Below are 23,671 nucleotides of genomic sequence, written 5' to 3'. Positions count from 1 at the left end.
ATGTCGGAGATTTTGACGGTACTGTCGAACTGTGCGTTCCTAAAGCAACCATAAAGGGAGCCAGCCGCCAATCCGCCATAAACCATACCATAAATCGTATCGCGAGCGGGTGTTGTGCGCGCGTATATTTAGATCGCCTTGAAAAAATAATATCGGATTGGACGCACTCGTCGTTATTTTTGACGCAATTCATCGACCGTGGATTGACTGGACGGTGACTTTCGATGTAGCTATAGCGACAAATTATTTCGCATCATCGTAAATATCCTCTCCGATTTTCATATCCTTGCAATTTTCTTTTATAAAGCCTCGTGTTCACGATGCTAGAACTCAATTCGAATTCTCGGACCGATCGAGAAATGTGTAACCAATCAACTCACCATTTTTTCGAAAAACTACATGTTGATTGGCTACACATTTCTAGAAAAGATCCAAGAACTCGGTCCGAGCTACATAAAGCTTGTTCTTTTTAACTGAACTTCTTGCACGGTATATCTTTTCTTTTTTCTCTCCATCCTGAAAAGGAAGAAAATGAACCGTGCAAAAACTTTAGCTAAAAAGGAAGGACCTACATTTTTCGGTCCAAGAATTCAGACAGAATTCTAGCACCGTGGACACAGGGCTTTAGGTCCATCAAAGAACTAAAAAAACCAATCATATTAAAGACTGAGTGCTAATCAGGTATTTCATAATTTTTTTATATTTACAAAAATTTCCAAAGCTGTCGCAATTGCTTAACATCTTTACACGGCAGTATTAACGATAATCTTGTAACTACAATTTATTAAATAACAGAATAAATATACGGACGCACATTATTTAGTTTAGCACAATATACATATGCTAAATCAAATAATTATCAATGTAGATTTGTTCAATGATTATTCGCACAATCGTCAAATAAAAATTTATATCGATATTAGCATAATTCGAGAATAATTTACAGACGATATAATGGCTTGTTGAAGGAATTAAAACAAACTTAAGTTATGCAAAATATAATTTATGTGTATATATATATATATTATATATCACTACATGTATTATATTACATGGAACAGGCCTTTTACTTTTGACATTCCATGCTTTTCCATGTAAACGGCTGTAGTGAAAGATTCCATTTTAAAGAATGATAAACATGCACTTTGTTATTAATTTTGATACCCCGACGAGATGCTTTTAAAGACCAATAATCTTACAAACATCGCGACTACCAAAATTAGAACTGTTAGCTCATAATGCAATATTAATTTTATGATTTATTATATGTTACAATTTATTATTAAAATTTATCTTGACCTTTCATAGACATGTACAAGGTATATATTTAATTCAATGAAAAGCGATGAGAACGTAATATTTAATTTTTATTTATAACTACACCATTATTTATGTGGATCGAAAAAAGATAATAGTTTTGTCACATTGAGTTATGAATTTATTTATGATGCATTGGTATAATAATAAATAACGAATTCAACACTGCATTATAAGCTAATATTTATATAATATTTATATTTCAAAAAGCTGATGGCCTATTTTAATATCTAATAATATTTTATCGATAATTTTGAACACTCTAAAGTACATTTCCATGGGCGACGTGGTTGCTTGTAAGGTAATATATTACACATATATAACTTAATCTCCTTAATACTGGATCTCATAGAACTCTTTGAGTTTTAGAGCAAGTGCTGATAAATTGCGCGTTTCCATGAATAATCTTGTACAATTCTGTGCATTACAAATGTTCGCGACTGTATTATAGAGAAAACTTACCATATATATACATATATATATATATATACACACACACATATATATATATATATATATATAAAACACTATGTTATTAGTTCGTTTTTCATATTTAACTATATCTTTCAGTCGTATCACTTTTGTACATCATAGAGTTGTCCAAAACTGTTCTACTTTTTATTTTCTTTCTCTTTCTATAAAGTTACGTTAAAGAGTCGAACTGTGTAAAATATTACTCTTTGACGAGAATACATTACGCATATAAAGTTATTACTGTAGTTATTACTTTCAGATGTTCTTGAAATCTTTTAACAATTGAATACATATTCTCGGCAAAAATAATCTTAATAATATATTTATAATTTTTTTACTACCTATGAAATTGCAGGTATTTCGAAATTCACACTGAGATTTTCAGACTGAGCTAATTTAACAATGGTCGATAATTTTACCGCGACCCGGGCAGCCTCGTCGAGATCGTCGATTGGTACAATTTTTAAACCCGCATTCGCGATCAGAGCTTTGGCTTCGTCCACATTAGTACCCTAGAAAGAAAAAAACATACATGTATCTTTGTATAAATTCCATAAGCACAATTGTAATCATAATTATTTTTTGCAAAATAAAGCGCATGCTCCGTACCTGCAATCTTACAACGACAGGAATTTTTAAACTTAGTTCCTTAGTCGCGGCGATAATACCCTCTGCTATAACGTCGCATCTCATGATACCACCGAAAATATTAACTAAAAGAGCATGAACCTGACAGAAAGAAAAGAATACATATAAATTCAGTTAAAATGTATAAACTCAATCATAATTTCGTGCACTCACTCGTGGATCAGAAGTGATGATCTTAAATGCTTCCTTCACCGCCGAAGTCGACGCACCACCGCCAACATCGAGGAAATTAGCCGGTTCACCACCATGTAATTTTATAATGTCCATCGTAGCCATAGCTAAACCAGCTCCGTTTACCATACAACCTATGTTACCGTCGAGCGCAATGTAATTTAAGTCAAATTTCGCAGCTTCGACTTCCTTAGGATCCTCTTGAGTCCAGTCTCTCAAATTAAAGAGTTCCTTTTGCCTGAACTCGGCGTTGTCGTCAAACCGGCATTTGCAGTCCAAAGCAAAATCTGTACAAAAAATTATGTAGGAAGATTTGTGAAAAAAACCATTTATAAAATATTATAAAGAGAGATAGAAATTTACAATTCCCGTTAATGTCCTCAGCAAGAGGATTTACTTCCAAAAGTAGAGCATCTTTCTTGAGGAACATTTGATACAGATTTATAATTATATTGGAAATATAATCCTTTACGTTATCGAGGCCAAGCTTAACTACTATACGTTCCGCCTGTTCCTTTGTAATTCCCGTATTGATATTAATAGGTTCGTACATAATAGCGCTAGGATTTGTTGCTGCGACTTCCTCGATGTTCACCCCACCTTGACTGGAAGCTATTATGACAGGACCCTAGGGATGAAAAGTATTCATTCCAAATCTTTTATTTAATGCAGTAACTTTTCAAATGCACTTTTTATTATTTTATTTTAAAATCTTACACCAAAGGCTCTTTCCATCATGACAGCAAGGTAGTACTCTTTACGGGGAAACATGCGCTGTGTGACCATTACGGCGTTGCATATTCTGCCACCTTCGCCAGTCTGTTTTGTGATTAGTAGTTTGCCGAGCATTTGACCCGCCAACGACTTGGCTTCTTCTGGACTATAAGCAACAATAATAAGTTATAATATTTTTCGACATATCTAAAGTATATATTGCATGTGATATAATTGAAAAGGTAGTAATTACGTTTCACACATCTTCACTCCGCTGACACTTGTTCCCTTGAAGTGTCCTTTTCCTCTGCCACCAGCGAGGACTTGGGCCTTCAAGACGATATCCTTCGTTTTCAAATCGGCAGCAAGTTTAGCTGCTTCGTCAGGAGTTTTAGCAACGCCGAATTTAGGTGTCGGCACCCCAGCCTCATTGAGTAAACTGTAGCTAATATGTTCATGAACGTTCAAATTTCTAGCTGGTTGTTTAACCAAGCTAGTATTGCATGCTAATATCTGAAAAAAGGAAGAAACAAAAAACAAGTTCAGTGATAAACTCTTCTATTTGTTTGGATTATATGCAGCAGATTCTCCCAGATCTAGCGTCATTGATAACGCCAAAGTTTACATTGTACACATTGCACATTGATCGGGATAAAGAAAGAAATGTAGATAAAAATAACGCGGCGTATTGATATCAAGAAGATAAAATAAAATGTGTAGGTTAAAGTATATGCAAATTGGTCTGTCACTCATAAATCATGTAATAGTTAAATATAAATCTACACTTGAAGACTGAGTGACATATAAGCTATGCATAGATACGTTTATCACCTACATACATCTTTTACATACGTTTTGGCACCGATATACTTTATATGCAATACAATGAATTGTATAATATAGCCGAAAGTAACATTTCTTTATCGTTTTTTTAAATATACAAATTCTTCAGCAATCTTTAAACATGAATAAGTTTAAATTAAGTTTTGTAAATATACAGCTAATGTTCTTAAAATATTAATTAATATTTATTTATTTTTTTGTTTGTTGCTTGTTATTTTTTATTGCATTTATCAATTGCATTTAAAACTTTTTTTGTTAGTGTTATTGATTATATTATTCAACAAAAAATTAACTTTTTCTTTTATACAAAAACAATCGTTTCCCGGTTTGATCACTAAACATGATACCGTTTATTAAATTGTTCTATAATAATAATAGTGTCATCATTTTAAGCAATTTGCAAAATTAGTTGCAAAAAGGACTGTTTTACAGTTAGCATAATTATGATATGACGTGTTGGAGAAAATTTATTACATCAATATAACATACATAATACAATGCTATACTCTGCCAATACTTGAAACCTATAGTATAATGTGAACTATAGAACAAGCAGTGATATCGAAATACCATCAATACAGGCTCTATTGGTGTATCAATATCATATCAAAGTTGATAAATTTAAAATGATTTAATATGATCAATCAGTCATCAATAAATGATAGATATTAAAATTAAACAATGTTCAAATTTTTGGAATAATTTATTTATATAAGAATTTTTCACATTCAATTTCCAATTTAAATTAATTTCTCAATTTAAAAATTAGATTCAACGACCTGAAAGACTTTATGTTTGAATAACATAATTAAAAAATATCTTTGGCAGATTCTTTAATGGTCTATCGCTTATATATGTAAATCACAATATTAATCATATATCTTTTTAATTGTTTAATTAACAAAAAATTCTTTTTAAAGGTATTATTCTTTTGAAAGTTTTAACAACGTACTTAATTTTGATAATAATAAAACTTTTTTAACACATCATATCATAGTCATATGTTATTTATATCATAGTTAAGACCACTATTTACCTAATGCTCAATTTCTTCACTTCTAGATAACTTTATCCAGAAAATATTTCTCAGAATATAATGGAAATATCTCCTAGAGTTATCTGTAATAATTTATCTAGAAGTGAAGAAATTGGACAGGAGTCTGTATTATTTAATTTTAATTATGTAAGTTTTCTTCTGTTTATTATTGAGGATAATTGTAGTTTATCATTATAAATTTATAAAATATTAGTCGTGTATTATTTCAAAATTTGTAAATTAGCATAAACAAGATTTAAATAAACATTATTATGACAACTGATGTGACTCAATTGATACTTAGCATCTTGATAAGCAATTTATAAAAACATTACACAATAATAGCATTATGTCCGAGTTCGTTATTATTTAAGAACATGTTAAACGACATAGAGATTGATAAATAGAAACTTAGTGTTCAAAGTCAAGCAAATCCTATTTCGTATGAAATTTTAATTTATAATTTCGGAAATATACCTATATCGAAATTTTTATCAGGAAAACTGTCATAACAAGAACGAAGCTGGGAAAATCTCATGACATAAAAAAATCATACAATCGATTTTTTAACTGAAAATTTCTGTCCCTAGCTAATTTGCTCGTCGATGACTTTGACAACTAAAACACATGTATCTTCGCCGCAAATTGTGGCGTCTCGCGCTCCAAGCTCGTATCTCATCGCTGAAAATAAATGTATTCCAGCGAGAAAAAGAGAGAAGCGATGATTAATCGATGGCGCAGGGAAGGAGGGCATAAAAGTATCGATTGTCCTTTCGTTTTGATTCAAATAGAATCCGTGTCATTCTATTCGATCCGTTCGACGAAAAACAAAAAGCTATTGAAGACGATCGTCACATCGAGACCTTTGTATAGTGACTATTTGACAAGTAGGACTTATCCCCTCGTGCGAACGAGCGATAATTCGATTAAAACGTGAAGACGGACGTCGAGAACATCGAGGGAACGACGTGAGAGGCAATTCTCCGGTCGGTTGCATAACTGTCACGGCAATCTATCGGGGGAAAAATTCTACAGATGAGATCCTCCGCTTCAAATCGCTTACGACCCTGGCGCTCAATTTAGCAGACTACAGCTGTCCAATATGGCGATCGGCGACCTTCGTTCCTTCTTGCTCGCACTCGATTGTCCCTCTTTTTCTCTTCTCTCGATCGAGCCTTATCAATCTCGGGACACTCGGTGCGTTCGTATGAACGTGTCAAAGTCACGCGATTAACGCGAATGCAGAAAAACCCGTCAGCTTGACATACCTTGGGACCGCTCAATCGACTGAGACTTTCCGCGAGTGAGATCGCCCGCGACAACATGGTAGCCATCTTTGCCCCGTCTGAGCGACAGCCGTGGACTGTGGCACTGCGAGTGTGGTGGGCTGCCAGATACGAAGACGTGTGCTCCGCCGACTTCGCCCCTCGTGGCCCCCACCCAGGTTTGACATTTTCTACGCGCAACACATGACGCAGACCTCATGGACCTCACCCTACACAAGATTCACACACCGGGAGTTTTTCATTTAATACCACAAATCGACACAGATATTTTATCTCCATCATTTTATCTCTTTTTATATGCTTTCCAGCAAACGACACAAGCTACACAAATGTAATACAGTAAATCATTACATCCTTGTTTGCCAATATTCAACAAACACGAAATGAACATTGTGTTGTTTGCTGGAAAGGTGGAAAGCATATAAAAATGGAGATAGAATGAATCTGTGTCGCAGCCATTAACCAATCATGATTGAATATTCTTTTCATATTCAATTGTGATTGGCCAATTTTTGATTTACATCTTGCGACCCTATTGTAGAACGTAGTATTTATTTATTCTGGCTATAACGTTATGTCGTATACTGTAATCTGTAAGAATTGATCAATCACAGTCTCATTCGACTATAAGAAAGGAAGAATTGACTGTAATTAGTTAATTCGTAAGATCACTTAAATTACTTTTTCTGCTGAACGCAGTCTGTTCTATATAATAGGCTCGTAGGCTAAAAAAAATTGATCAATCGAGTCGAATGTGAGAAGAATAATCGATTAGGCAATTTTTTACGAATTGCGACTAACTTTAGAACGGGCTTTAAAAAACATTTATACTGACCGTAATTATCGTTACCTTAAAGGTACTATTAATTTTCTTTTCTTGATTAAATTATCTTAATATTTTCCTAAAAACTATAAATCATCAATATTTTTATTTATGTGTAATAGAAAAATAATGTATGCACTTTTGCATATGTATAAAAAGATATATTTCATCGATATGTAAATACAAAATATTTAACAAACTCATCCAAAGGCATTAGTTTTTTACTTTTTTAGAATCCTTTTTTGGCGATTTAGTACTAAAAGTGATATCTAAATCCGAAGACTTTGCAATATTCATCATCGATGCTAACTTAACAGATGTCTCGGCTGCTTGAGCGAAATCGTCCACGGAAATTACTTTCAGCTTAGCGTCCAATATCAATTGTTTAGCTTTATCGACATTGGTACCCTACAAGGAAATATAGCGGTTTAAAAAAAATAAAGTTACAGGCTTGTATAATTTGTAACTTAAAGATAATTACCTGTAATCGCGTGATTATAGGCACATTCAGATTCAACTGTTTCGTAGCGTCTATAATACCTTGAGCGATTATATCACATCTCATTATGCCGCCAAAAATATTCACCAAAATAGCTTCCACCTGCAAGATCATTGATATACCATTTTCTTGTATCATTTTTTAATTCTCGATTTTTATAACTACATTTGGGTCCGAAGATAATATTTTGAAGCCTTCCGTCACTGTCTCGACTGTAGCGGTGCCGCCGACGTCCAAAAAATTTGCCGGCAGACCGCCGTACAGTTTTATAATATCCATGGTAGCCATCGCCAGTCCGGCTCCGTTCACCATACAGCCAATATTTCCGTCAAGAGCTATGTAATTCAAGTTGTACTTCTCTGCCTCGACCTCTTTCGGATCCATTTGGGTCGTGTCCTTTAGCGCAAACAGCTCCTTCTGTCGGAAATCGGCACTGTCGTCAAATTTGCATTTGCAATCCAAAGCATAATCTGTGCAAAGAAAAAAAAAACAGCTAAAAACTTCACTGATCCAGCAAATCTACAGGCGTAATATGCGGAGTCAGTTTTTTATGTTAACAGTTGAATAACATTATCAATTTGTTAAACCACACATCTTCTTAGTTATAGATGAATTTGTGCAGCAAGCTATAGCTTTGCTGTACCATCCAATCTATTTTTTTTTTCCGTGCAGTAATAATAAGACGCAGAGTATAATACAATTAACACATATTATTTAGTCTTATTATCGAAAGACTACTATCCGCTCTTGTTTCTCATATCTTATCTTATTCATTGCAGCGTACATTCGCCACAGATGTCTTCTGCAAACGGATTGATTTCGAGTAGCAGCGCGTCCTTCTCGACGAACAACTCGTAGAGATTGGAGGCGACGAGCGATGCGATCTCTTTGCTGTTCCCCGTGAGTCCCAGTTTATCGGCGACGCTGTTCGCCTGCTCGGGTGTTAAACCTTTCCTTACATCGATCGGTACATATGCTACAGCTTCGGGGTTCGTAGCAGCGACGTCTTCGATGTTTACTCCGCCTTGCTTGGAAACAATTATTACGGGCCCCTTATGAAACATAAACGATTGCGTATTTAGATCGAATTGTTTTTGGATGGAAGAGTGACAGCAACTTATAATCCTTGGACATATTATTAGACACATAGATTCTTTGATAGGTTGATTTTAAGTAGTCAACAATGATAACTACTTTTATTTTTACATATCTAAAGTAGCTTTCTCTTGTTTAGTCATTTTTAATTAAATAATAAAAATAATTTTGTTATATTCATCAAATATTTTTATATATAAAATAAAAGATGTATACGTTTTTTAAATCTTTTATCGAACCACTATTAGGCGGCTATTAAAGCGTTGACTCTAACTATGTTATGTAATGTTTCAAGTTTATTATGATAAATGAATTAAACATAATTTCTATAATAAAAACAGAAAACACGTGCATTTGCTGTCGCCTCTACAAAAATCCATATATATTTTTTACATTATATGTAAAAATATTATATATGTAACCGACAGATGAAATATAGACAATTTTTATAGAATATTTTCTTTAGATATTTCTTTAGATACGATTACAACAATGATAAATGGATATCGTATTATAATATAAAGCTAATTCTTGGAGGTCAATAAATTGTAAAAAAAATATGATACGTTTAACATAGTCACTAATATACGGGACGAGTAAAATACTTAATTAACTTATAAAATAAAATATATGCTCATACTTACATCGAAGGTACGTTCCAACATCACTGCCATGTAATACTCTTTACGCGGAAACATACGCGTTGTTATCATCACCGAATTGCATATCTTTCCAGCCGCACCTGTCTGTTTAGTCACAAGCACCTTGCCAATCATACTATCTGCTAATTCCTTTACTTGCTCGGCTCTGTAATAAAAGAGATCACATCTTCTCATTTCTTTCTACTGTGATTTACAGTTCTGTCACGTACTCACGAATCGCACATTACGACGCCGCTAACATTGCTACCTTTAAATTGTCCCTTCGCTCTACCTCCAGCCAGAACTTGCGCTTTTAGCACGAGATCCTTTGTCTTCAGTTCCTTGGCCAGGCTGGCAGCTTCGTTGGACGTCTTTGCCACCCAAAAAGGTGGAGTAGGAATGCCAGCTTCTTTTAATAAAGTGTATGCCATATGCTCATGCACCTCCAAATTTCGAACTATTTCTTTAATAACCGAAGTGTTGTGCGCTAACAGCTACAAAACAAAGTATCTTATGTAAGGGTATCCGTATGCAGATTAAATTATTTTACATTGGCTCATATTTTTATCAATTTTATGACTTATTTCTTTGAAATCTTGTTATTTTATATATTGTGTTTAAATTGTTTATATTACATATATATTTTTTAAAGATTAAAATTTTGTATATGTATATAAATAATTTAATCCTACATTTAACGGTAAAGTATCTTGTCTTTTTAAGATGTAAAATTACTTTTACCTGTTTATTTATTCTTCGCGCGCACATCCCTACTGAAGATGACATAAACGACATGATGATAGCAATAGCGCAATTTGGATTACTACTTATAACTATATAGATACATCGTTAATAGTAGTACCCAGTAAGTTATCTGTAAAGATATCCTTTCTGTAAAGTTATCGACAAATTGGACGTTTTGTTCAGAATTTCGACGAACAATTATCTTACATGAACTTTAATTCACTTAAGAGACACTCACGAGGACACTTCATGTGCATCCGTATGACTGACACTGAACCGAGTAGGCGATGAGTGCATATTATGCTCATTTATTTTTTTATTATAAATAGCGATAAGTACCATCGCAATTTATTCTCGGACGATACTTCACTCTTCACTATGATATATACCCGCGTTAAAAATATCATCCACGTTTTTCAAATAAATTTCTATAACTGCGTCTTATTCAGTGTTGCGTGCGCGTTATCATTTCTCTCTTGAGAAAACTCTTCTTCAGAATTTTAAAATTACGATTACAAACCTACGATATATGATCATAAATATGTACATATTCCATCAAAATGAATAAAGTTAGCGATGTAAAATTAACGTGCATGAGTCAGAAATGCGTGATATAAATGTAACATAAAAATCATCTAAAAAAAAATTGGATGATATACGTTTGAAAAAAACTTGAGCTTTGTTTCTTGAAACAGCTTCCAATTATATGTAATACGTTGAGTATGTATGTATGTACATACGTTTTACGTTACAAAGTAAACCGTCCTTCAATAATAATTTAATAAAATCTACTTTAATGCAATATATAATTATGTATTAAACAATCTCTTATATAACTGAATCCACACACAAAGATAAGTTACATATACTTCAACCTTTTCATTCGAACATGTATTTTAATCATATTGTATAATTTGCAAATTAAAGCCTAAACCGCCTAAACTAAAATTTTCACTAAACATAAAAATGTGATCTATGTATGTAAATATATATAAATTACATAAATATTCAAATGTTTTGCATTTACATTTTAAAGATCATCTAAAATGCAATATTAATTTAAAAAGATGGATACTAATCACAAAGATTTGTATATTTCTCAAAGCAAAAAAATACACTTGAAAAGTACGCGTTTTATCTTATACATAAATATTTAGTAGTTAAACTAATTTAACGTAACCACTTAAGCTAATTTTTTCACACTAAGTGTCAAAATTTCAATAAATTGTAATCAAAATTATTATATGCGTATTTAAATAACGTCTTTTTCTCTACATTTTGTATAATAAAAAAGTACTTGAGATATTACAAGTTATTGCACGTAGAAAAAAATCGTGTGATATATAAAATAGTTAAGAATCGTATTCTACCACGTAATTCAAATGAAAGTATGATACTATGGTGATATTTCTTAAAAATTTTTTGTATACATTAACAATGGAAATGTGAAGAAGTTATTTCAGATATTATTTCAGATAAAATCAATTACAATTTCACGACTGAAGCAAAAGATATTTGTGAAGACAATTAATTAATGCAGTATAATTCGATATTAATAACACACGCGTACTTAATAAAGAAAGAGGGGAAAACATATAGCATTTTGTCTAAATATTAAAACAAAAGATGCTTTATATTTCTAGTGTTACGGGTAAATTATCATCAACGAATTGTTGGTAATGAATTCGATATAAAGTCGAATTTGCGACGCCACTACTTATAAACCAAATCGATCGTTAAGAGTTCGTCCTGTAACGCCGAGATTTCCTGACAGACTGTACATAACTTCGCTGAATGTACGATCGTCGATGTCTCCACTGGAATCGGACGCGGTTGTATTGTGCGTACGCGAGCGTGATCGTGATCTCGATCTCGAGCGCTGTCGACCGAATAGTGGTACCCGATCAATCTGGAATTTCAATAAAAACATCAGTGATTATTTAAAGAAATGATTAAATACTTTAATTTATTAAATCCTAAGTGATCCCTATGCTTTTTTGCTGCAACTTTTTCGACTAGAACATTAATTACAATCTTTTAATAGCAATTTAGGGGTAAAACGAATTGCTCTTTCAAAAAATATAATTTGCGATGAGAGGTGACATGTTTGGAAAAAATATGAAGGTTGAAAGTGAATGTGACTCCAGTTTTTCTGTTAGCAAATATTCAACTAATAAATGATATTATTTGAATTACAATTTTACTTTTTTTTTTTATTTTTTTCACCATCATGGAAATAGAAAATGATTAAAAGTACTTTTGAAATCTTTAAAAATTGAATTGGCAGAACAAATTTTTTTCACTCTTATATCTTTCATCCCCTTGAATTTTTATTATAAAAATCACTCAAATAATAATCATCTTTATTGAGTCATTTCATTAAAAAAAAGTAGACGCAATCATTTATTAGTTAAATATTTGTTAGTAAAATGACAATAATCATTTACTTTCTTTATTTTTACTTTCACTTATATATCTTTTCTCAGACACGCACGCACACACATTCCACTCCATTAGATTTAAAAAAAAAAAACTTTTTCTACCTCTCTAAATACCAATCACGACCTGAAAAAATTTTGGTCAGAAGTTACAAGAATTTAAAACAGAAAATCGTGTAGGTAAGAGTCACATGAAACTTGATGAATTAAAATAGGAGAAAAAATAAATAGGAGAAACAGATATATAATATATATTTTAGAGAAATATATATTTGAAAAATGTATACCATATTTAAAGCCTGTGCACTTTGTCTGAACGGCGATCGTCCTCTGGGCATTTGTCGCGGGTTAGTGATAGTCATAGGTCGGTTCTGTGCGAGGGTGAGTGGTCGCTGGCGTGTAGTAGTAGGTATGTACTCGCTTCCCAATGTGCACATGAAATTGACGTTTGGAGTAGAGGTCAATCGGGCAGCACTACAACATATTAGACTTTAAACATCCTGTTTCTCTTAGGTCCAATTTTTTATTATCTAGTTAATTTATGATTAAGCTTAACTTGATGTTTGCTCTATGGCCGTCATCCATGACATCATTATAGATGAAACTCATTAAATAAAACATCAAGTTAAGACTAACCATAAATTAATCAGATAATGAAAAATCGGGCAATAGAGAACAAAATTAGTTCTCGTGTTCAAAGCTATCAATAAATCTGTGTGTATATATAATATATAGCTAAATAAAAGATTTATACTTCTTAATTATATACTAATATGAAAGGAATTAGTCAATGAATTAATTTGAACAATAAATATAACAAAGTATCATCTACTTCATTCGTAGAAGTTTCTGTTCGTATTGCGCCCGTCTCTGTGCATGAGCAATCTGATCGGATCGTAGTCCACCGGTCGTGAAGCGACGTTGCGACGTTAGTATCTGTTGCCTTCCCAAAGTTCTCGGCTGCATCGAAAGTAAAACGGTCTTCTGGCCGGTTTGTGCCATCTGTAACAATTAATACACGTATCGTTAATCTAATAAGTAATTTTCACATGTAGAATATTTGTTATATGTATGTCAGATTATTCAACTCACTCTGAATTGATTATGCAAGTTCAATCTCTGATTCTGCAAGTTCAATCTCTGATTCTGCCTCTGCAACAACAGCTGCTTAGCTCGTTTTACACGATTTCGATAGGCAATCTGAGCGGGGCTTTGATAACCCAGGCGATTGTAAACAGAATTTGGATCTCGCAGATTAGGCAAGCTGTTCGTACGTTTCAGCGGGCTCTTATTGTTCGTGAAGAAGCCGCCTTGATTGAACGTCAAATTTGTACGACTCCGGCTGCGAGTCAAGCCAAATCTGTTGCCTCTGCCACGACGCAGATTGAACGTGCCTCCTCTCGCATTGTTTAGCTTAGAATTCAAGCTCAAGTTGCTACGTGATCTCGCGAGATTGCCATTTCTCTTAAAGCGATTCCGAGCAAAACCGCCGCGAGCGTTGCTTGCGATATTCGTATTACGTTGCCAAGTTTGTTGCTGCTGCTTCTTCAGGATGGTCCCAACATTGCGCTTGATTCTCGCACCTCTTCCTCTAAATCCACCCCGGCCTCGTCCGGCACTGCGATTGCGCTTAACACCACCGGGTTTTCCGTTGGTTGCTGCGTTTTTTTTCTTTTTCTCCATCTTTATGATCTCATCTTAAAAGGAAGAAAATGCGCGTCATTTATTAATGAGCGTACGACGGTGGAATCTAATCTCTGCGAAATTCTTAAGTCGAAACACTTAATGCTAAATCTTGGCACAGACAGCGATTCCAACGTGAATGCGATTTCTCAAGGAAAAATTTATCACTTAGAATATATATCGTCTCGATATGTATTCCACCGAAGAAGTCGCTGAGAAGGAATATCATCACAAGTATTTGTAATCCTAAAGATCTTTGCCTATAAAGATACTCTTGTAAATACGTAGAATGCAATCCGTGCAATACATCCTCATATATTTGCAGCATATATATTTCAGATTGTTATAATAGTATTAAATATAGAAAAATTCTGAGCGTTAATAGATAATTATTTCTGAAATTATTCTTCTGTTTTATATAAAATTATAATATGAGAATTAATAAATATAAAAAATTCTAATTTACAGATATCACAGAAAAAAATTATAAATGTGTAAATTTGTCTAAAAATCGATAAATAAATTATTCAACAATTAAACATTAATAAGAAACAAAATATAATATTGATTTAAAACAAAATCTAGTAGCATTTATAATCAGAATATAATTAAAATATATATAATCTTTATAATTTAGTTAAAATATAGTTTATAGAATATAGTTTAATATATGCAATATAATTTTTTTTTGTATTTCATTCTTTATTTTGCTTTTCATTAATCATTAATTGCTATCCCTATTTGTAGTTCACTGCTTTACGGATTACTTTAAAATGATGTCCGATTAAAGAAAGAATGTTGATAGTTCATGTTTCTCCATTAATGCGATGTTACTTCCTAGGAATTCTACTTTGTCCTCTTCTTTTCATTACTTTTATTATTCCATAAGTTAAACCAGTCAATGATTCTTCTCTTATGACGAGGTCTTTCATTTTTAACATATTTCAGAAGATTTTCAAGGAGCTCATACAGATTGCTATGTTGATCGATATATAAATAAGTAATGCATAAATATATCGCTTCCTGGAATTGCTTGCACAATATTGAAAACGATGAAATTTCATCGCAACATTATTAAAATCAGCCTGTCTATTAGAGTACCTGCATTTTCAGATTGCCAGTAAATATTATACTAATGTATTGTCAATAGATTATAAATTAATTTGAAATAGCGTCAAATCAATCAAGTAGTTAAAGAAGGTTAATTTGCGTTTGATTCTCCAAATCCGTTTTCATTCTGGCTGTAACAATAGGAGAAAAACAAAGGCGAAATTAATTTATCGTTTCGCCGGGTGTTCTGGTTACACAAGCGGTAGAAATAACGTTGTACCGGTATGTGTAACACGAGAAAGTGTCTCATTTTCCATACTTGGCATCCGCTGGGCGGATAGTAGTTGCTCGCGATGCAGTGGATAAAAATATAAAATTACGTAAGTTTTGCGCTTGTTCTAAGCGTGAAAAGAGAGCGTGATTTTTCGTGAAGAATGAGTCATGATTATAACGCTTGGCACAGCCTCTCGAAATGATTTTCAGCCCTTCGCCTTTTTTTTTAAACTTAAAATTATATTTGAGACGTTATGCATTAAATTTATTTCAGGATGATTTCTAACGGAAATTTATCGTTGGAAAGATTAACGGTGCATAATATATGATACAATTAGCGATGAATTGTGAATGCATAATATGCATCGCGTCACATATATATCCACAGTAACGTGATTCACCATCTTGTTGCAGCAAATCTCACTCAGATTTCTCTTCTGTAATTAAATCCCCGTGGACTATTTCATTATCATGAAGATCCAACGTTGCAAGTGGAGAAAATTGCAATATTCAAAATGGTTAAAAAGTTTTAAGATGTTTGGAAAACAGCATTCCAACATGCATCATAAACAATTTTCAAATGGAAATCAGTCGTACGTGCATAATACAATTATGATAATTTTATATTTATTTGTATAATCAAGAAGTATTAAGGGTGTAAATTTCTAAGCAGCTGGTATAAAATTTCAGAGTGATCCTAAACGTAAGAAATTCTTGGTATATATTCTCGATTATGCTTCTTGATATTTTAATTCATTTCTTGATACATTGTTCCTTTTTTCTTGAGACACAAAGCACAAGATTATGAATAATTGCAATTAAGAGATATAATCATTTATAGGAGATGATGCAATTCTTGGTACAAGGTTCTGGAACAGCTTCTCGTTATTATAGTCACGTTTCCTGTGCATCAATGTGATTATATTTCCCGAACACTTGAACTTAACATTTGAGAATGTCATTATTTGAGGCAAATGGTGTTTTTTATATAACATTCTGGCATGATGTCTTGAATAGTTTTCCGGTGTTTCAATTGCATTTTCTGGATGTTGATGCACATACATTTTCTAGACACTGGTTTCTTCTCGAAGCAAGCAATTGCGATTATAGAATTATATGAAGCAAATATAAAACAATGTTGTATATAACATTCTGGTACAAAGTCTTAGATCAAGTTTCTTGATATTTCAATCGTGATTCCTGGAACATTGGTGTTACCAGTTTTTTCCGAAGCAAACAATTACAATAGCAAAATAGTTAATAATGCTCTAAAAAAATATTCTAGTAAATTCTCAGATCATTTCTCGATATTTGCTGGAATTTCCGGAATGCACTTATTTTAGATATAGATTTCTTCCCAAGGCAAGCAATCACAATTACAAAATACTATTAATTAAGGCGAATAGAACGGTGTATCATATACTAGCACATCAAACCTTTGTTTTAATCACATGTTCTGTGTGATCTATCTATGAATTCTGGACATTGATTTCCTTCTTGAAGCAAATAATCACAATTAAATTTGAATTTTAGGCAATCATGAAACAATTCTTTGTATATAAACTTGTCATCCTATTGCTCCACATTATTCTTATCAAATTTTCCAATCTGTTAGACCTTCTCTTTTTCCCAATGACAAAATAAATTACGAACAATCGTGATTGTAGAATCGTTTAAGATGGATAAGTTCTCGCATCTGCTTCCACATATTTCATTCCGATTTCCCTTTCTTCCTCCTGCTGATTAAAAGAGCGATCGCGATTATCGAATAGTCCACCAAGCAACATATACTACGAGAACAAAATAGATTCCCCTTTCTTTAGCCTTCCTTTCTGAAAAAGAGAAGTCTTCTGTTTCCGTTTCCTTCCTCGCGAGCTTGCTTTAATAAACACGCCATCGCGTTGATCGGCCGATCGATCGGCACCCCACGGAGGATATCTCGTCATCGTGCCCCCGCTTTATGGAGCATCCTCCAGAAAACACTAGGAGCAAGAGGAAAACATCTTCCATATGTACAAGTGAAAAACAAATGCAGGTACTCTACGCACCGTACACAAGCATGCTGTAACACACGTATGTACGTAACATGCGCCGACGCCATTTTGTCGATCCATTGCGAGAAGCAACGTGGGCTCATCCGGGATTACTGGCAAAACTGTTAAACTGTCGGAACTCTGGCGACTTACCAAGCGACATGTTCACTTTAGCGTCAATCTCTGACATTTTTGTGGGTCTCTGCTTTCGCTCTCTTTCCCTTTGTATCTTTTTATCTTTCACGTAGTTCTCCAAGATTTCCTTGTGCCAAGATCTCGCACGTGTTTACAGCACAACACACAATAACTCGTCCAATCGGTCTTCTTGTTCGTTGTGCGATTTCGAACCTCGTTCACGAACAATTGACAACGCGATAAACACACGGAACTTAATACGACAAAACGAATAAGGAAACATTCAAAAGCTGATTACAGTAATTGTAGCCAGTGACGCAGTGATGCGTATTCCAAACCATAGCTTGCAGTGTGGCGTTGCAAGCGTTAGCTGCGGCGCTCAAGTCTGTTCTTTTTCGGTTTACTTTTTAAAAGTGCATTTTCATGCTGACGCTCATTTTCAGCGTCAAAACAGATCACGTGATAAAAATTGACGAACAGCAAGCGTCATATTCATCGACATATAGAATGGACCGCTGATGGCAATGGTGGGGGTAGAAAGACGGATAAAGTGAGAGGCAGAGTAACATGTTACATGATCGTTCTTTCTTTGTTTACTGAAGCCTGATTGGTTGTTGGATTAATAGCGACCAATAGTAATCAGTAGTTATCAGTAAACAGAGAAAGAACGATCATGTTATTTCTGCTTCTCACTTTATCCGTCTTTCTACCCCCACCACTACCATCAGCGGTCCATTCTATATGTCGATGGTCATATTATTTTAAAATATAATTTAATTCATCAAATATGTTATTTCCAGACTATATTAAATTATATTTTAAAATTTAATTTTTGCGCACTTTTTACCGCGCTGACTCCTGATTAGCCCCTCAAAAAATATTATTGCGTATATATAATTTTAAGAAACCATTAATTATTTATTTTTGATATTATACTGACATTATCAAAATTGTTTATTTCAGTCTGTACAGTTCTTCTTCTTATTTGTCCATGAATAATGAGGAGACATATATGCTGGATTCACACTGCATCCGATTTTCGTCGTACGACGACTCTGCAACCAATCAGAAAAATCGTATCATCGATACGGAGCAAAATTTTGTTTCCTGCAGCGGGATTCTCTAAACGTTTTTTTCGATAATTGTTGTTATCGTTAACTAGTGACAGCCAATGAGAGCCGCGCTTTCTTTCAGGATTGTCCTGCCATTGACTGTCGCTAGTTAACGATAGCGACAATCATCGATAAAACGTTTAGAGAATCTCGCAACTAATTGGCTGCAGAGTCGTCGTACAACGAAATTCGGATGCAGTGAATTCTGCAATACGGTCAGGGCTGCGTTCCAAAACGCAACGTAAACGTAACGTAAACTATAGCTTTTTAGTAACCAAAGTTACATTAGTTGACCATCTATAGAATCATCTGTTAGGGCTTTATCAAAACACATGTGTTCCAAGGAGCACCCTGACACTAATATGTCATAATTTGTGTCATAGGTGAAAGGCACTCATAATCTTTTTTGATAATCGAATTCTGACACCAAAATCAGTTTTAAATAAAAACCAAGTACTATATTAAATTTGAAACATATTTACGCAAAACTAAAATAAATCATAATACTGTATTATAAATTTTTTAATTTTAATTACTTAAATTTCAACAGTCATGCAAATTTCCATAAAAACGTTATCAATTATTTTATCGATAATATAATCCAATTAACTACAGGTATTAAGTATCAATTCTGTGGAGCTTTGGAAACTTGTGTGTTAAATACATAGCTGTTAATCATTTAAAAGATATTTGACAGTGTGTAAAAATTTGGCAGTTTAAACAACTTTATATTGCACTTTTATATCTGACACTATGTTTAATCATGTCATCTCTAGTTGGAGAGAGTTCCAATAAATTCATTATCAAAACAACCAGGTGTAGATAAGAATATTCATATATGAAAACCCTTTATCTGCAATAAAAAAATTATATTAAAAATAAAAATATATTTAAATATTTATATAAATAAAACTATATATATAAATTTACAGTAATATTATGCAAGTTTAGTAAGAATATAAATCATACCCGATTTATAATATTATCGTTGATATATACTGATAATAGCTGTTGCTGCAAACAGGACACATTTTAACTTCTGTACGTAACTTTTACAGCAACGTAAATGTCCACGTGATACGAAGATTATGTTAGAGTTTTCATTTAAGCATATGATTAAATAAAAGCATATTTTCTTTCTTTGTATCTGCTTTTACCTGTAATCCATTTTATATTTTTTCCGAAAAAAAGTCGAGTATTTTCTTTATCTGTTCTCTTTTTACTAAGCCTGCATCCATAATCATCTTCAGAGACTTCATAAATATATTCTATAAAGAAATCCATTATTTTATGTTATGTGTTTGCATACATATATGTATAATACTATGTGCATCAACGAGATACTATCAAGGATGGCTGATCCTGGATAAATTTTTCATGACTAACAAGAGAGCCTAAGAAATCCCGAGATAATTGAAGAAGAATGACATTTGCCGACAGTTTATATAAATATATGACTATTAACAATATTTAGATAATGCATTAAATTTTTTATTATATAAATGCTGTATAAATAAGTATGCATACTTGTAATACTAGTGTCTTGGATATTGTCACCAAATTAAATTTTTTATTGTATCCATTGATAATCAAACTCTGACGATATTAAAATCAGTTTTAAATGAAAATCGATTTTGTATATACACACACACGCACACACAAAATTAATATTATATCTTATCAGTTTATTTCTCTTAATTACTTAAACTTTATAACAGTCACGTATTTAACTTCCATAAGACTGACCATCTGTAATAGTATCTCATTATGCTCTATATTGTATAATATTGTGCTTTAATATTGTATAAATAATATTAAGTAAAATAGATCAAAAAATGTTGAAACACAAATAAGAGATGGAAATCATTCTGAGTTAAACGAGACTTTCTAGTGCTTAGTAATATTCATATAAATATACAAATCAGTTATATAAAGTGCATTGATTTGATTTGTCTGACTTGAAACATAATCATGAAGAAATAATTTCACAATTACAATTTCATTAGGGAGGGATTCATGATTTTTTCCTCTCATTTATGTTAATATATACATAAAACTATACTACAAATATATGTTGAACAATTACCTTTATTATTTTAAATATTTTTTTCGACTCCTTTTTTCCTAATTTCAACTGTAAAAACAATTAATTTATTATTATATTGATTAATTTAAGTTGATATGATATAAAATATTATGTATTATATATGTTATATTGATATAAACAATATTACGCAAAATAAACCAAAGTGTTTCAACGCAAAGAGATGAAAGCCGTTTTAGGTCAAAAAGCCGATCTTAGTATTTAATAATATTCATATGTGTGATATATACAAGTACAATTATCAATTCTATAGAATATGTACTAATTTGGTTAAGCAAAAAAAAAGACTTGGAACACAATCATGAACTAAAATAACAATTTCATAATTATCTCAGTTCGGACTTTCTCTTCTCTTATTTATATTTATATAATATTACAAATATATGTTGAATAATTACCTTCATTAGAGTAAATATTTTCATAAACTTTTTTTTCCATATTTTCAACTGTAAAAAAATTAATTTATATACATTTTTAGAGGCCTATTGTATAATTCTTAATAACTGTAACTATTATGTTATAGGATAGGCCCTTCAAGTTGACATATTATTACTTAAAACTTTTTATCTTTTACTATAGATATATGAAACTATCTAATAGTGTTTTCGATTGTACCGGATATTAAATCAACCTGATTGAATTAAAGCTTTGCTTGGTTAACGTTACATATTCTACCAATAGTAAAGCTTGTAGCATCATTAATCCCCAAACAAGATCGGTTTAAAATCCACTATATATCAAAAATGCTACAATTATAACATTAACAAAATACTATGTATTATGTTATATTGTTATAAACAGTATTTTTAATGAAATAAACTGGAAAGTGTTTAGATACAAATAAGAAATGAAATCCATTTTTATTCAAAGCGTGTGCGTGCGTTTGGTGCTTAATAATACTCATAAATATACAACTATAATTATCAATTTTAGAGATTGTGCGGCGATTCAATTTATCGGATTTAAAATACATCCATAAACTAAAAAATAATTGAGTGAGATTATTAATTAACCACCAAAGCTCGCTCTGAACAAAAATGGCTTTCATCTCTTATTTATATCTAAAACATTCTTCGATTTAACACAGTGTTTCTAAGGTATTTGAATGGATTCTTAAAAATGGGACATCTTGTATACATACAATACTATACAAATATATGTTAAATAATTACCGTTGTTATCGTGAATATTTTTCTGAATTTTTTTTTTGCCAGCTTCAACTGCAATAAAAATTAATTTATTACATTTATGTTGACGTGTTATTGTTGACGTCTAATTTGTTTACTGTCAATGTTGAACTATGATGTCAGGGCAAATAATATACTAAAGTTGATATAATATCAATGCACTTATACAAATTTAAAAAATTCAAACTTTCGAAGTATTCTTTAAATAAATATAAACATTTTAATCCTTATTAAGTTATCATCAGTATATCAAATTCAAATTAATTACGTAAAAATACGTTGAAAATTAACACGCATAGGTTTTTCGACATAATAATTTAAACATCATATGATTATTTGTCCACAATACTTTTTTCACTACATGTAAACTGAATATTTTTACAATTGTATTGAGAAATTGTGGAAAGAAGTTTCCTGCGACACTAGACTGCGGATATTTATGCAAAAATATGTAACTGAATATTTTGCATAAATGCATATTTGCATAAATCGAACATATTAATTGAATAAATTGCATATTTGCATAAATCGAATATATTAGTTTAAAGTGCATATTTTGCATAAACTTTACAATTCTATGTAATTTTCAAGTAAGTATATATTAGGTGTAAAAATTAATTCTCGGCCTTTATTGATCAACTTCTAGCTGTTTTAGGCAATAGGAAACGTCTTGCTGGGTTACTTCAAGCGTATTTGCAAATTCTAATTGCGTTTGGCAAGAATTCTCATTCAAAATTTCCTCAACTCCACTCAATTTTTAGCTGATCAATTTTTAGCACTAGGAGTTACAAATCCTACATGCATTAGACCATGATTATCGATCTTTCAATAAATTTTTACAATTGTGTGACTATTCGCAATAAGAAAATCAAAGTGACTTAGACTGTGAGAGAGACCGCTAAACAGTAAAAATGACTCACTGTTTGCTAATGACTTACATTTGCAATTGCTCTTTTGTTCATTTCTGTGAAATTGTCTTCGATCTCTCTTTTGATGTGAAGCTCAGAAGTTGTAACTATTTAAAATTAAAAAGGAAAAAACTTAATTTATTATATATATATATATTAAATGTTAATTTTATTAATTATATAAACTTTACCTAAATTAACAGCTCCTCCTGTAAGCAAATCAGCATATATTTCCTCATTCTCATCAGTGATATCTAAATTTGAAGAATAGCAATAAAATTAATAATTATAAGAAACAATTATAATTGTAAAAAATCTGTAAATGCATCATATTACAAAAGCAAATTATATTATAATAACATTATCAAGTATATAAACATTAATATATAACTGATTTTTTATTACAAAATAAGAACTGGTTATGTCTGATAGGTAATTGTGTGTGTGTGTGTGTTTG

At 32.0% G+C, this 23,671-nt stretch overlaps 3 protein-coding genes and 1 long non-coding RNA gene across 6 annotated transcripts in view; all 4 read right to left on the bottom strand.

The window, feature by feature from the left end:
* Positions 1-2,058: 2,058 nt before the first annotated feature.
* On the bottom strand, positions 2,059-10,874 carry ScsbetaA (Succinyl-coenzyme A synthetase beta subunit, ADP-forming). Its single transcript, XM_018547124.1, is given in 13 exon segments — positions 2,059-2,303; positions 2,401-2,520; positions 2,593-2,897; positions 2,974-3,238; positions 3,328-3,490; positions 3,578-3,837; positions 6,472-6,659; positions 7,794-7,913; positions 8,006-8,281; positions 8,596-8,863; positions 9,551-9,713; positions 9,782-10,041; positions 10,289-10,874. Coding segments are annotated over 13 exon segments (2,613 nt in total). The 5' UTR covers positions 10,343-10,874; the 3' UTR covers positions 2,059-2,132.
* Positions 10,875-11,836: 962 nt separating this feature from the next.
* LOC108779681 (uncharacterized) lies at positions 11,837-18,272 on the bottom strand. Of its 3 annotated transcripts, none has more exons than XM_018547142.1 (5): positions 17,922-18,192; positions 13,822-14,426; positions 13,562-13,731; positions 13,017-13,203; positions 11,837-12,200 (listed from the first exon to the last, which is right to left on the bottom strand). In XM_018547142.1, exons 1-5 carry the CDS (start codon positions 17,956-17,958, stop codon positions 12,009-12,011), a joined length of 1,191 nt encoding a protein of 396 aa, XP_018402644.1. In that variant the 5' UTR covers positions 17,959-18,192; the 3' UTR covers positions 11,837-12,008. The 3 variants fall into 3 exon arrangements, with proteins under 3 accessions (XP_018402644.1, XP_018402643.1, XP_018402642.1); XM_018547141.1 differs by lacking the exon at positions 17,922-18,192 and adding an exon at positions 17,784-17,877; XM_018547140.1 differs by lacking the exon at positions 17,922-18,192 and adding an exon at positions 18,202-18,272 and having other exon boundaries at positions 11,838-12,200.
* Positions 18,273-19,790: 1,518 nt separating this feature from the next.
* LOC108779732 (uncharacterized) lies at positions 19,791-21,138 on the bottom strand. The gene is made up of 3 exons (XR_001940878.1): positions 21,102-21,138; positions 19,985-20,283; positions 19,791-19,868 (listed from the first exon to the last, which is right to left on the bottom strand). It is a non-coding gene; the product is annotated as an uncharacterized LOC108779732 (long non-coding RNA).
* A 1,141-nt stretch (positions 21,139-22,279) lies between these two features.
* The window catches only part of LOC108779664 (uncharacterized), a 2,665-nt gene continuing 1,273 nt past the window's right edge, over positions 22,280-23,671 (bottom strand). The window contains exons 4-6 of the mRNA XM_018547123.1: positions 23,406-23,468; positions 23,245-23,321; positions 22,280-22,339 (exon numbers count right to left, since the gene is read on the bottom strand). Coding sequence (XP_018402625.1) covers positions 22,280-22,339; positions 23,245-23,321; positions 23,406-23,468 — 200 coding nt within the window. The remainder of the gene's footprint in view (positions 22,340-23,244; positions 23,322-23,405; positions 23,469-23,671) is intronic.

The sequence above is a fragment of the Cyphomyrmex costatus genome, unplaced genomic scaffold (genome assembly GCF_001594065.2).
Source record: "Cyphomyrmex costatus isolate MS0001 unplaced genomic scaffold, Ccosl1.0 scaffold61, whole genome shotgun sequence".
Taxonomy (NCBI): domain Eukaryota; kingdom Metazoa; phylum Arthropoda; class Insecta; order Hymenoptera; family Formicidae; genus Cyphomyrmex; species Cyphomyrmex costatus.
This window is presented reverse-complemented; position numbering and strand designations above follow the sequence as displayed.

Excerpts from the sequence above, each read along its gene's own strand:
- LOC108779681 (XM_018547140.1), bottom strand. The coding sequence starts at position 18,244 with ATGGTTTGGAATACGCATCACTGCGTCACTGGCTACAATTACT. Across the intron at positions 13,732-13,821 it reads ACTTGCATAATCAATTCAGA|ATGGCACAAACCGGCCAGAA; the intron begins GTGAGTTGAATA and ends TAATTGTTACAG. Across the intron at positions 12,201-13,016 it reads GTGCACAGGCTTTAAATATG|ATTGATCGGGTACCACTATT; the intron begins GTATACATTTTT and ends TTGAAATTCCAG.